An 11,667-nucleotide genomic window follows, 5' to 3' on the forward strand; every position below is an offset into this window, starting at 1 on the left:
AGACCCCCAACGAGATGGATTGGCCAAGTGGCAGCATTGATGAACTCAAGCGTGGCAACAGTAGTGACTTTGGCCCAGAATTGGGCAGTGTTTCGTTCTGCTGTGCATAAGGTTGCTATGAGTCAGTACCTACTCGATGGCACCTAACAACAAACAACAACATTATACCCCTGCACAATACTTGGCATCCAATGACCTCTCCTTCCCATTCTGAGGGCTATGGGGACAATCAAGTTCACAAGGAGCCTATCCCATGTGGGAGTCTTGACTTACGTTTTTGTGCTCCAAATTCTCACTCACAGAGCCTTCATACTCCCAACACGGATGTCAGATTTCATGTCATCACTACCCTGTTATTGTTGGTAGTTACTGTAGAGTCGGTTCTGACTGACAGTCACCTAAGCACAACAGAATGAGACACTGCCTGATCCCATACCATCCTTACAGTTGTCATTACACTTGAGCCCATTGCTGCTGCCACTGTGCCAAGCATCTCATTGGGGGTCTTCCTCTTTTTCACTGACCCTCCACTTTACCAGGCATGATGTCCTTCTCCATGAACTGGTCTTTCCTGATAACATGTCTGAAGTATGTGACAAAGTCTCAACATCCTCACTTCTAAGGAGCTTTCTGTCTGTACTTCTTCCAACACAGATTTGTTCATTCTTCTGGCAGTCCATGGTACTTTTAATATTCTTCTCCAACACCACAATTCAAAGCATTAATTCTTCTACAATCTTCCTTATTCATTGTCCAACCTTCACATGCATATGAGGTTATTGAAAATACCATAGCTTGGGTCAGGTCCACTTTAATCCCCACACAGACATCTTTGCTCTTGAACACTTTAAAGAAGACTTCTGCACCAGATTTGCCTAATGTAACATGGTGTTGGATTTCTTGTCTGCTGCTTCTATGAGTGTTGGTAGTGGATCCAAGCAAAGTGAAGTCTCTGACAACTTAAATATTTTCTCCATTTATCATGATGTTACTTATTGATCCAATGGTTAAGAATTTTTGTTTTCTTTACATTGAGGTGCAATCCATAGTGAAGGTGACAGTCTTTTATCTCCATCAGTATTTTAAATCTTCTTCACTTTCTGCAAGCAAAATTGTAACATCTGCATATTACATGTTGTTAATGAGTCTTCCTCCAACCCTAAAGTCATGTTCTTCTTCATATAGTTCAGCTTCTCAGATTGTTTGCTAAACATACAGATTGACTAATTATGGCAAAAGGATAAAACCCTGATGAACACCTTTCCTTAATTTAAACCATTCTGTACCCCCTTGTTCTGTTCAAATGACAGCCTCTTGGTCTATATACAGGTTCTTCATGAGCATAGTTAAGTGTTCTGGAATACCGATTCTCTATATTGTTGTCCAAAATTTGTCATAATCCACACAACTGAAAGCCTTTGCATGATCGATAAACTACCTGTAAACATCTTTCTGGTATTCTCTGCTTTCAGCCAAGATCTATCTGATGCTGGCAATGATATACCTCGTTCCACATCCTTGTCTGAAACTGGCTTGAACCTCTGGCAATTCCCTATCAGTGTACTGTGGCAGCCATTTATTGGATTATCTTCAGCAAAATTTTACTTGCACATGATACTGGGCAATGATTTCCACATTCCATTGTGTCATTTATCTTTGAAATGGACACAAATATGGATCTCTTCCCATCAGTTGGCCAGACAGCTGTTTTCCATATTTATTAGCATAGAGGAGTGAGTGCCTCCAGTGCTGCATCAGTTTGTTGAAATATTTCAATTTGTATTCCATCAATTCTGGGAGCCTTGTTCTTTGCCAATGAGTGCACTGTGGACTTTTTCCTTCAGTACATTTGCCTCTTAATTATATGCAACCTCATGCGATCTCAGCATCATCTCTTCTCTGTTTCCTACCTTTGCATTCCAATCACCAGTAATTATCAACACATCTTGATTGCATGTTTGATCAATTTCAGACTGAAATTGGTAGAGTTCTTCAATTTCATCATCACTGACTTTAGTGGTTGGTGCATAAATTAGAGTAATAGTGGTATTAACTGGTCTTCCTTGCAAGCATATGGATTGTTATTGTTAAATGACATCAAGTTGGTTCTGACTCACAGTGATGCTATATAGGGTTTCCGAGGAGCAGCTGGTGAGTTTGAACTGCTGACCTTGTGGTTCACAGTCCAGTGCTGATCCTACAGCACCACACCAGGAGTCCAAGCATATGGATACTATTCTATAAAATACAGCATTGTACTTCAATATAGTTCTTGAAATGATCTTTATGATGATGAATGTGACACCATTCCTCTTCAACTACATATACTGGAAAGGTAAAATTCAAGAGGCGTGGCATCACATTCATGAGCCCCTCAGGTTAGAAGGCACTCAAAATACAACTGGGGAGGAGCTGCCTCCTCAAAGTAGAGTTGACCATGATGATATGAATGGGGTAAAGCTTTATCACTACCCTATTATGATTTAAAGAATGATCTTAGCAAGATAGAGCTAAAAACAGGTAAGGACTCTGCTTAAGTGTGTATGTTCCTGTGCACATGACGGGGTGAATGCCGTTTGAACACGTTATTACATTCACATTGGAATGAATAGGTGCACAGAATCAAACAAATAAGAGTCTCTTCTTGTTTTTTTCTATATTCAGGACATCTTGTGAACTATGCTCTTGTTATGTTTCCTCCTATCGTATATGATCTGACTAATGCAGACTAATTGTTCTTTATAATTAAAAGAACTGACTTGTTAAAGGAGTAGCTGGTTAGAAGAGAAGGAAGAAGAGAAAAAAGAGATGGAAGTGGTTCTTGTTTACTTTAACCCCTGGGGAGGGGGGGGATCTCCTCTCATCTCTAGCTAATCTCCCATAGGGACCCTTTCCATGGGTAGGCAGCCATGCCCTTCTAGTTACCCATCCATTCTCCATTCACCTCTAATTACTGAATGCCTATTATGCGTTAGACAAAACGATGCACAAAATGATACAACAATAAATTAATATATAGCTGCTACTCTCCTAGACCTTACATTCTGGTGGGGAGACAGGTTTTAATCAAATAATGGCACGTGCAATTGCCCAATTTCAACTTTGTTAAAAGTTATGAAGGAGAAGTACATGATGCTATCGGAACATGGCATAGCAGGTGTATACTTAGTTGGGGAGATCAGTGAAGGTGTCCCTCAAAAAATGACATTTGAGCTGAAATCATAAAGATGAGTTACTTAGATGGAGGTGAAGGAAGGAGACTGGCAGAGTGCTCAGCATGTGAAAAGTTTCGCTACTTACTGATTTCTCCCCTCTCTGATGTTTGTCATGCTGCTTAATCTGCCAGTTGTTGTTAAGTGCCTTCGAGTCGGTTCCGACACATAGCGACCCTGTACAGGGTTTCCGAGGCTGTAAATATTTACGGGAGCAGAAAGCCTCATCTTTCTCCCACGGAACGGCTGGTAGTTTCGAACTGCTGGCCTTAAGGTTCGCAGCCCGATTCGTAACCACTATGCTACCAGTAGTGTATCAAAACAAACAGCTCATCCTTCTAGATCTATCTTAAAAACCAACCTCTCCAGAAAGCCTTCTTTTCAGTTCTTTACTTGTAATCCTGGTTGCTATGTGCTTCTACAGCCTCTTGTACTTCCTTTAGTTATAACTCTTGGTACATTTTGCTGATGTTGTTGTTAGGTGCCATCAAGTTGGTACCAACTCATAGTGACCTTATGCATAACAGGATGAAACACTACCCTGTCCTGTGTCAACCTCACAGTCATTGTTATCCTTGAGCCAAATGCTGCTGCCATTGTGCCAATCCATCTTGTTGGGGGGTCTTCCTGTTTTTCACTGACCACTTTACCAAGCATGTTGTCCTTCTCCAGGGACTGGTCCCTCCTTATAATATATGCAAAGTATAAGAGACAAAGTCTAGCCATCTCGTTTCTATGAAGCTCTCTGGCTGTATTTCTTCCACTGCAGATTGATTTGTTCTTTTGGCAGTCCATGACACTTGCAATGTTTTTCTCCAACACCATGACTCAAATACATCAAATCTTCTACTGTCTTCTTTATTCAATATCCGACTTTCGCATTGAAAGTAATTGAAAATACCAACGCTTGGATCTGGTGCACTTTAGTCTTCAAAGAGACATCTTTGCTCTTGAACACTTTAAAGAGGTCTTATGCATCAGATTTGCCTGATGCCTAATGGTGTTTGATTTCTTGACTACTAACTTCCATGATTGTTGATGGTAGATCCAAGTAAAATGAAGTCGTTGACAATTTCATTGTTTTCTACATTTATCTTGATGTTCTTTATTGGTCCATTAGTGAAGGTTTTTACTTTGTTTACAATGAAGTACAACCTGTAACCACCACTCATCTGTCAGTTTGCCATACTGTGGTGGCATGCATGTTGCTGTGATTCTGGAAGCTATGCCATTGGTATTTTAAATAGTAGCAGGGTCACCTCTGGTAGACAGATGAGCTTTCAGACTAAGACAAACTAAGAAGGAGAGATGAACTACTTGTGAACATTTACTTATGAATTGGAGTGGTACATTTTAGAATTCTTTAATTATGTACCTCCTTTACTGTACAATGAGTTCTTCATGGACAGGGAATGTTTGGCATAGTGTTGTCACTAGGGTTGGCATCACCTAGTGCAGTAACTCATGGTGGGGTCAACAAGAATACTGCCTCCCTCTCTCCCCATCTCCTGGGGATGGAGTAGCCCTACCTCCCACAGCTTCTCCCCTCTCCCACTGGTGAAGGTAGAGAACCTCCTCATCACCCTTTGCTGGGCACCATAACCCACCTGCCTGTCCACACTCTGATTGGTGGGAGATGAGTTACCACACTGGGTGACAGGTGACACCAACCCAAGTAATGTCACTGCTTTGGTGGTCTCAACTCTTCTAGTGCCAGCCCACCTGCCACTGCCACTGTGGTGGACCTTGGGGTCATTTTGGTGTCATCTCCTCTGACAGTGTCAGTGGATTAAGTCTTATCCCACACATACACTTTAATGATGTCATTGTTTTTGTATCCTAGATTTCCTAGCAACTACCAGGTAATTTGATTCAACAACAGTTATCTAGCATATGTTTTGTAAATGCTTGTTTTGTGAAAGGATGGATGGATGGATGAGGGATGAGATGAGTAAGGCAAGATTTAACTACTAACCTCATTTGAAGTGAAGTAATTGCATCCCCAGAACCTGGAGTAATCGTGGCATATAATGTACAGCCAGTGAAGTTTTGACAAGTAAATAAATCAATGCTTTGGACAAATAATTTGGTGTAGAGTTCAGGGAACTCAGAGATCACAAATTCTATTCTGTATCCTGGCTACCTCTAGGCACTCCATGTTGATAGCTCCTCTCCGGTCCCAGCATTTACATCTCTTTTAAGCATACTTTTCAGGCCCAGACAAGAGCTCCAAGGTAAGGAGAAAAGAGATAAGGGGCATTCACAAGGGCAAAGGTGATAAGCATCACTGGAAGACTCTGAGCCTGACAGGTGAGGGCTTCTTAGGCCTCAGCGCTGAGTCAAGGGAAGATCAAATTCTGCTGCCACACTCGTCTAGACTGCCGACTCAGCAAAATGAATTCCCAGGTAACCCAGGTCTCTTTACCCAAAATGTCTGACTGATCCAATGAGGTGAAAGAATGTTATGGTGTGTTGCCTTGGTTTTTCTGTTCCTGACTGAAGTTTGGGAGAATGTTCAAAAAGGGTTTTGAAACCATTTTTGAGGTGTTCTCAAAAGTTGCAGTGTTTAGTGCCCTAAGAACAATCCCCAGCAAAGGAGTAATGAACATACAGGAAGACATGTATGACCCAGAGATATCTTGTGACATTTACAGGTCAGAGAATGGTTCCTGGACAAGAGGTAGCCTAGTGGAGGAAAAAAAAGCACTAGACTGGAAATCAGGAGACTTGGATCCATGCTTCAGCTCTGTGTAACTTTGGGCCAGTTCTCCTCTCTCTGGCCCTCATTTTCCCATATATAAAACACAAAGGCAGGACCCTTCCTATCTTGGTATTTTACCAAATTTTAGGCCTGGCCACTGACTGGGCTAAAATGTAAAATGTACCCATCTTTAAAATAAAAGAGCAGGTCTAGATAATCCAGAAAAGCCCTTATTTTGACCTTCTAAGAGTTTCATCAAATACAATGTTTTCTGGAACCCAAACTGGTCCTTTCTACTTGTGTTCCCCCAAGTGGACTCTAGGAGGACTATAGTGGTTTCAATATGTCCGAATTCTATTTGGGATTTGGTGACTCCTTTCAGTGACAGTTGAGAAGAACTGCAAGTGGCATAAGAGTGCAGAGAAGTGTCTTTGAGGTTCATGGACATCTCTCATTGAAGAATCAAGTTGACATCTCAAAGACTCTGGACACCCCTGATCGTTAACTGACTCACAGCACCAGAGTTCTGTAATCTCAAACCCCAGGAATGGCTAAAATATGAAGTCAGAAGACCTGAGAGTCTGAAAGTTTTCTGAGCTTTAGCTCTACGACTGACCCTAAGGTGCCTTTATTATTCTGGAGAGCCAAAGACAAAGATGTGAGGCAGAAGCAGGAACCTGTAAGTGATCATCATCAGTAAAATGGGAACTTCAAACAAAACCATCTCATGTGGTTCCATAAAGATTCATTCTGATATTGATGGTAAAAATGCCTGACACATTCATTGTTGTTGTTGTTAAGTGCCGTTGAGTCGGTTCCGACCCATAACGGCCCTGTACAGGGTTTCCGAGGGTGTAAATCTTTACGGGAGTAGAAAGCCTCATCTTTCTCCCGCGGAGCGGCTGGTAGTTTCAAACCGCTGACCTTAAGGTTCACAGCCTGATTCGTAACCACTACGCTACCAGAACACATTCATAGCTGTTAAATTAATATGTTTCCCTCCTCCCCTTCTTTATAGATCAGATATCATGTAAACACAAGCTTTGGAGTCAGAAAAGCCTGGTTTGGAATCCCAACTCAGTTATCAGTAATTAGGGATAGATATTTCTTAATATGGAGTCCTGGTGTGGCACTGTGGGTTAATGTGCTACATTGCAAAGTCAGTTTGAACTGCAAGGTTGGTGGTTCAAGCTCACCAGTCGCTCCTTGGAAACCCTTTAGAGGGTCGCTATGGGTCGGAACCGACTCAACGGTATTTAACAACAACAACAACAACAACAACATTTCTTAATATATCTGTGTCTCAGTTCCATCATCTGTAAAATGAGATTGCGGATTCCTATTTGAGATGTCTGTTAAGTAGATATTAGCAAAAAATTAATAGGTTCAGTACATGCAGCCATCATTAATATTGAATAACAACATATAAACAGTAGAATCATTTCTAGAGAACTGATGGGTATCTTCTCCTGAAACTCACCTCGCAGCCTTTGACACAGTGAATGAGGCCCGGGTGAGGATACCATTTGAGCCCAGCAGTGCAGACAACTCTCTGCAGAGAGAAGGGGACAGAGACAGAGTGTGTGGTTAGATAGGTTTGGGACCAACAGGGAACCACCCCACTGCTTGCACCATATTTAACCACCCCACCTCTTCTTAGAGCTTCCAAGTCCTGACTTCACCTCAACATTTACATGGAACATTTGTCTAACTATGTGCAATAGCAGGAGCCATAAGATTAAAATAATATTTGTGTTCACTACATGTGTCATAATTCTGTGTTTCCCTGGTATGAATCATGGCTGAGAAGCAAAATTGGACATTGGAGATCCTGTCAGAAAGGCCCTTCAGAAAATTCTTGGCTGATGTTTGATGAGTTGATGGAGTTCGACAGAAAGTAGTGGGAGGGTGTGTGTGCATACAGGTATGTGGCTACAGCAGGAGGGGGGAAGAAAGGTATGGAGCTGGGTTTCTCAGTGTCACCAAGGGCCACTGTGATCAGAATTACTGTGGAGGGCATGAAAAAGGCAGATTCTTTGGCCTTGTTTTGGACTCAATGAATCCAAATCCCTGAGGCCAGGGAGCTGGGACACTGAATTGTAAAAACTGACTCTCATATGATTGATATGCACATCACAGTTTGAGATTAAGTGGGTTGAGGATGAATGTATTAACTGCTGGTTCAGAGTCTGGGAAGGTAGAGTTTCTGTTGTCACCTGCTGCCAGCCTTATGGGCCCACTCACAACACTTCCCGAGATTGCCACATGATTTTCTATCCCAGTGACTTTGTTTCTGCTGTTGCCCTACATTGAAATGTCCTTACCACCTGGAGAAACCTTGTTATCTTTTAAATTTCTGCTTCAGACATATTTCCATGTGGTGTCTTTCCCAGACCCCTCAAGAAGAGGCACAGTTGTATAGCTATGTTCTTATTTATTAACCTCCTATAATAACAATAGCCATTGTAATAACAACAACTAAAACGTATTGAGTGCATTCATGGTGTTAATTCCTTTATGCATTAGCTCATCTACTTCACACTGCCATTAGTATCTGATCATGAAGAGGATCAATTCTCCAGACTCTGCAAATGTTAGGTGAAGAAACCAAGACTCAAAACCCACTCATTGTCTCAGAAGTGATTTAAGGCAGGTTGTGATAGAAAATCGAACATTATGATAATTTCCAAAGTTTTTTATTGTTGTTAAGTGAGGTTTTAAAAGTAGGTGAATGAAAAACCAAAACTGTAGGAAGATAAAAATAGTATCTGAAGTGAGATTAACAAAAAAAATTCTAGAAATTCCCTTTTCTATTCTGTTAGATATGCCTCACCTTTTATGACAAGTTATACTTCTTTCCAAAAAAAAAAAGGAAAATAAAATAAAACCACCAGGATATAAGTGTACTGACTTGTGATGAGAGGTGGCTATGTCAAGAACCAGTTGTGGAAGTCCATATGATCTAGTCCTGTTCTCCTGGCTGAGGGCCAGCTGATTAATTTTAACTAAGAAATGAACAGTCACGTGGGCCAGAATGTGTGACCAGCCCATTCTCTCCTGAGAGCAAACCTTTTTAGGAGCCAACTTGTAATTAGGTTTCTTAGTAATAAAGGGAATCATATGACTCTAGGGATCTAGCTAAGACTAGGTTGGGTGTCTTTCTTCTCTGTTTCACAGCATCTCTGGTTCACTGTTGGCTATTCCATGCCTAGACCTGTGCCTGGCACAGAGAGAATGCTCAATAAATATTTATCTCATGAATTCACCTCAAAATAGAAATGATTTCAGTAATACACAATAATTTCTATATTCTTAGATTATTATTTTTTGTTCCATATCAGTACTATAGTGCCTAGCATTGTCTAGTTTCGAGGACCAACTTGGTGTAGAATGAATTGAATCAAATTCTACCAATCAGTTTCTCAGTGTGAAATTTATCTAGCCACTCTTATTGTCTCTGTTGATACTTTCTACTCTCTCCCAACACACACACAAGGTGTACTGAGAAAGAACATGAGATGTGAAGTAGAACAGATGGGCCTATAGCTTTGACTTAAATGGCTTTATAAATTTCTATTCTGAGGCTTAGTTATCCCATCTATGAAATAGGCACCCCAAAAAAATTTCAAATGCTTGTGGTGATGATGCAGTGAGATACATAATGTGGAAATGGTTAACCTAGGACCAATTTTTTTTAAGCTTCTTGAGGACAAGATCTGCATGCCAGACGCCTCTGTTTTTCCCTAGGGCCACACAGAGTATAGTCAATAAATATATGCTGACCAACTGAAGGGTATTAGTGGCTCTGGTCTCCCTTCCTTCCTGCTCAAGCCCCTTGCATCCCTTCTGCTTCCCAGCCTTGGGGTTAGAAATGGGAAGAATCATCTGCTTTCATTCTCTGAAAACCTTAACCCAGACTTAAATCTCTGGGTCTGAGAGCATGTTCCAGGTCATTTCAGGGATGAAGGAGGAGCATTTGGTAATGGTTTAAGAAGTAGAAAACATCAGGGTTAGGATCCACCAGGGATTTGAGAGTTGATGTAGGAGTGTCTTACTGTGGTTGTACAAGTTTCTGTCAGTTGAGGTTTACCTGACGTAAGTTCTGAAAAAGGACTTTTATACAATTTGCATGAGTCTATTTATCTTTCCAAGGCTTTCGTATTTTCCACTACTACTCAGGGCTGCACACCCATACTGTCTCATTACAGGGCCTCTCTGTGAGCAAGGAGACCTGGGAGAGGGGGCAGGTAGGAGCAGCTAAAGGCAAGGCCAGGTTGTTTACACTACAAGTTGGGAGATCCCAGATGAGGCCCGTCAAATGTCAGCCTTGTTCCTATTGAAGCCAGTGAGACATCTAGCCCAGGCAGAGCCCTTTCAGACCAGGGTTTCTAAGAGGGATTTATTTCCTACCTTTTTGGGTATGAAGAATAGACTTTCTCCCCCTGTCTGTGACCACCAACACCATCAGCACCCCAGTTACCTCCACTGTCATTACTAACACTGACATCATCATTACCCTCCTCCTCAACACAAAACCTTTTATTGAGCAAATATATTATGCTCAAACCCTATGCTATGAGTTTTCATCTCATTTGATTCTTACAATAACTATACACTAGACACTGTTCTTGACGCTCATTTATACAAAATGAAACAGAGGCATAGAGCTCTTAAGCAACCTGCCCTAAATTATACACATAGGCAATGGCAGAGTCAGGCATTAAACTTACATCTATCTGATTGTAGGCTCTGTGTTTTGAACTACTATCTGCTCCCGCAAACTCTCCAGCCCTGGAAACTGTAAGTATAAAATAGCTTATGCTTTTGACCATTTGGAAGACCAAAGTTCAGCAAGGCTTTGTGACAAATGTAGGAGGTGGCCCAGAATTAAGTTATTTTTAAACTACAGTATCTAGAAGAAAAAGCCCAGAGATGATGAGCCCCAGGGGGTGCCTGTTATTCTTGTTATGTGTCATCGAATCAGTTCTGACTCTTAGTGGTGACCCTGTACGAGGTTTCTGGGGAATGATTGGTGGGTTTGAACTGCCGACCTTGAGGTTCAAACTGACCAGGTGGTGCCTAGGACATGTGAGAAAGCTTCTTAGGAGAGCTTCATCATCCTGAGTTTGGATATGACTTCTCTCCTGGGTGTCTCCAATGATAAGCCCTCTTTATTCTTGACTTTCCCCCTTGATTCATAGAGCCCGCTGATAGTGAATTATATCATTTAATTCATTTTTGCATTTTGTTATCAGTTCCTGACTTTCTTCTGAGTCAGATTTTTAAAAGCCTGAGAATTTCTTTTTTCCATTGTAGCCCCAGTGTTTGAAGAATACCTGCCTTCTGAAGGTGCATATTAGTTGCTTAATAAATGTGTGAATAAATAAATGAACAGATAAGTGAGTGAATGTATGAGTGTGTCCATGAGTGAGTAAGAAAACACTAGAATTGGTGTTTATCTCTCCTTCTATGGTTCTGTCTCCCTTCCAGAGCATGTAGTTCATCTCCACGCATACACTGGCTAGGTTGGACTTATCATTCACCCAGATCCAGTCCATCTCTGACTTTAAGACCCTTTTTAGGGTTGTCCACAGCACTGTTTTTTGTTTTTGTTTTTTCTTTTCGATGTTTTATTGTGAATTATATGATATTTTACATGAGAGAACTTTAGTTTTACATTCATTCCACCGTATATTGTTTCATTGCCATGGTTCCAATCCCCTCCATGCATTTTCAACCGACCAAAGGTTATAC

The 11,667-nt window shown here is 41.2% G+C and overlaps 1 protein-coding gene across 1 annotated transcript in view; it reads right to left on the minus strand.

The window, feature by feature from the left end:
• The window catches only part of PAPPA (pregnancy-associated plasma protein A, pappalysin 1), a 302,780-nt gene that overhangs the window by 23,002 nt on the left and 268,111 nt on the right, over positions 1-11,667 (minus strand). Inside the window, exon 20 of the mRNA XM_006865683.1 lies at positions 7,394-7,465. Within this exon, the coding sequence (XP_006865745.1) occupies positions 7,394-7,465 (72 nt within the window). The remainder of the gene's footprint in view (positions 1-7,393; positions 7,466-11,667) is intronic.

Source organism: Chrysochloris asiatica, unplaced genomic scaffold (genome assembly GCF_000296735.1).
Source record: "Chrysochloris asiatica unplaced genomic scaffold, ChrAsi1.0 scaffold00081, whole genome shotgun sequence".
NCBI lineage: Eukaryota > Metazoa > Chordata > Mammalia > Afrosoricida > Chrysochloridae > Chrysochloris > Chrysochloris asiatica.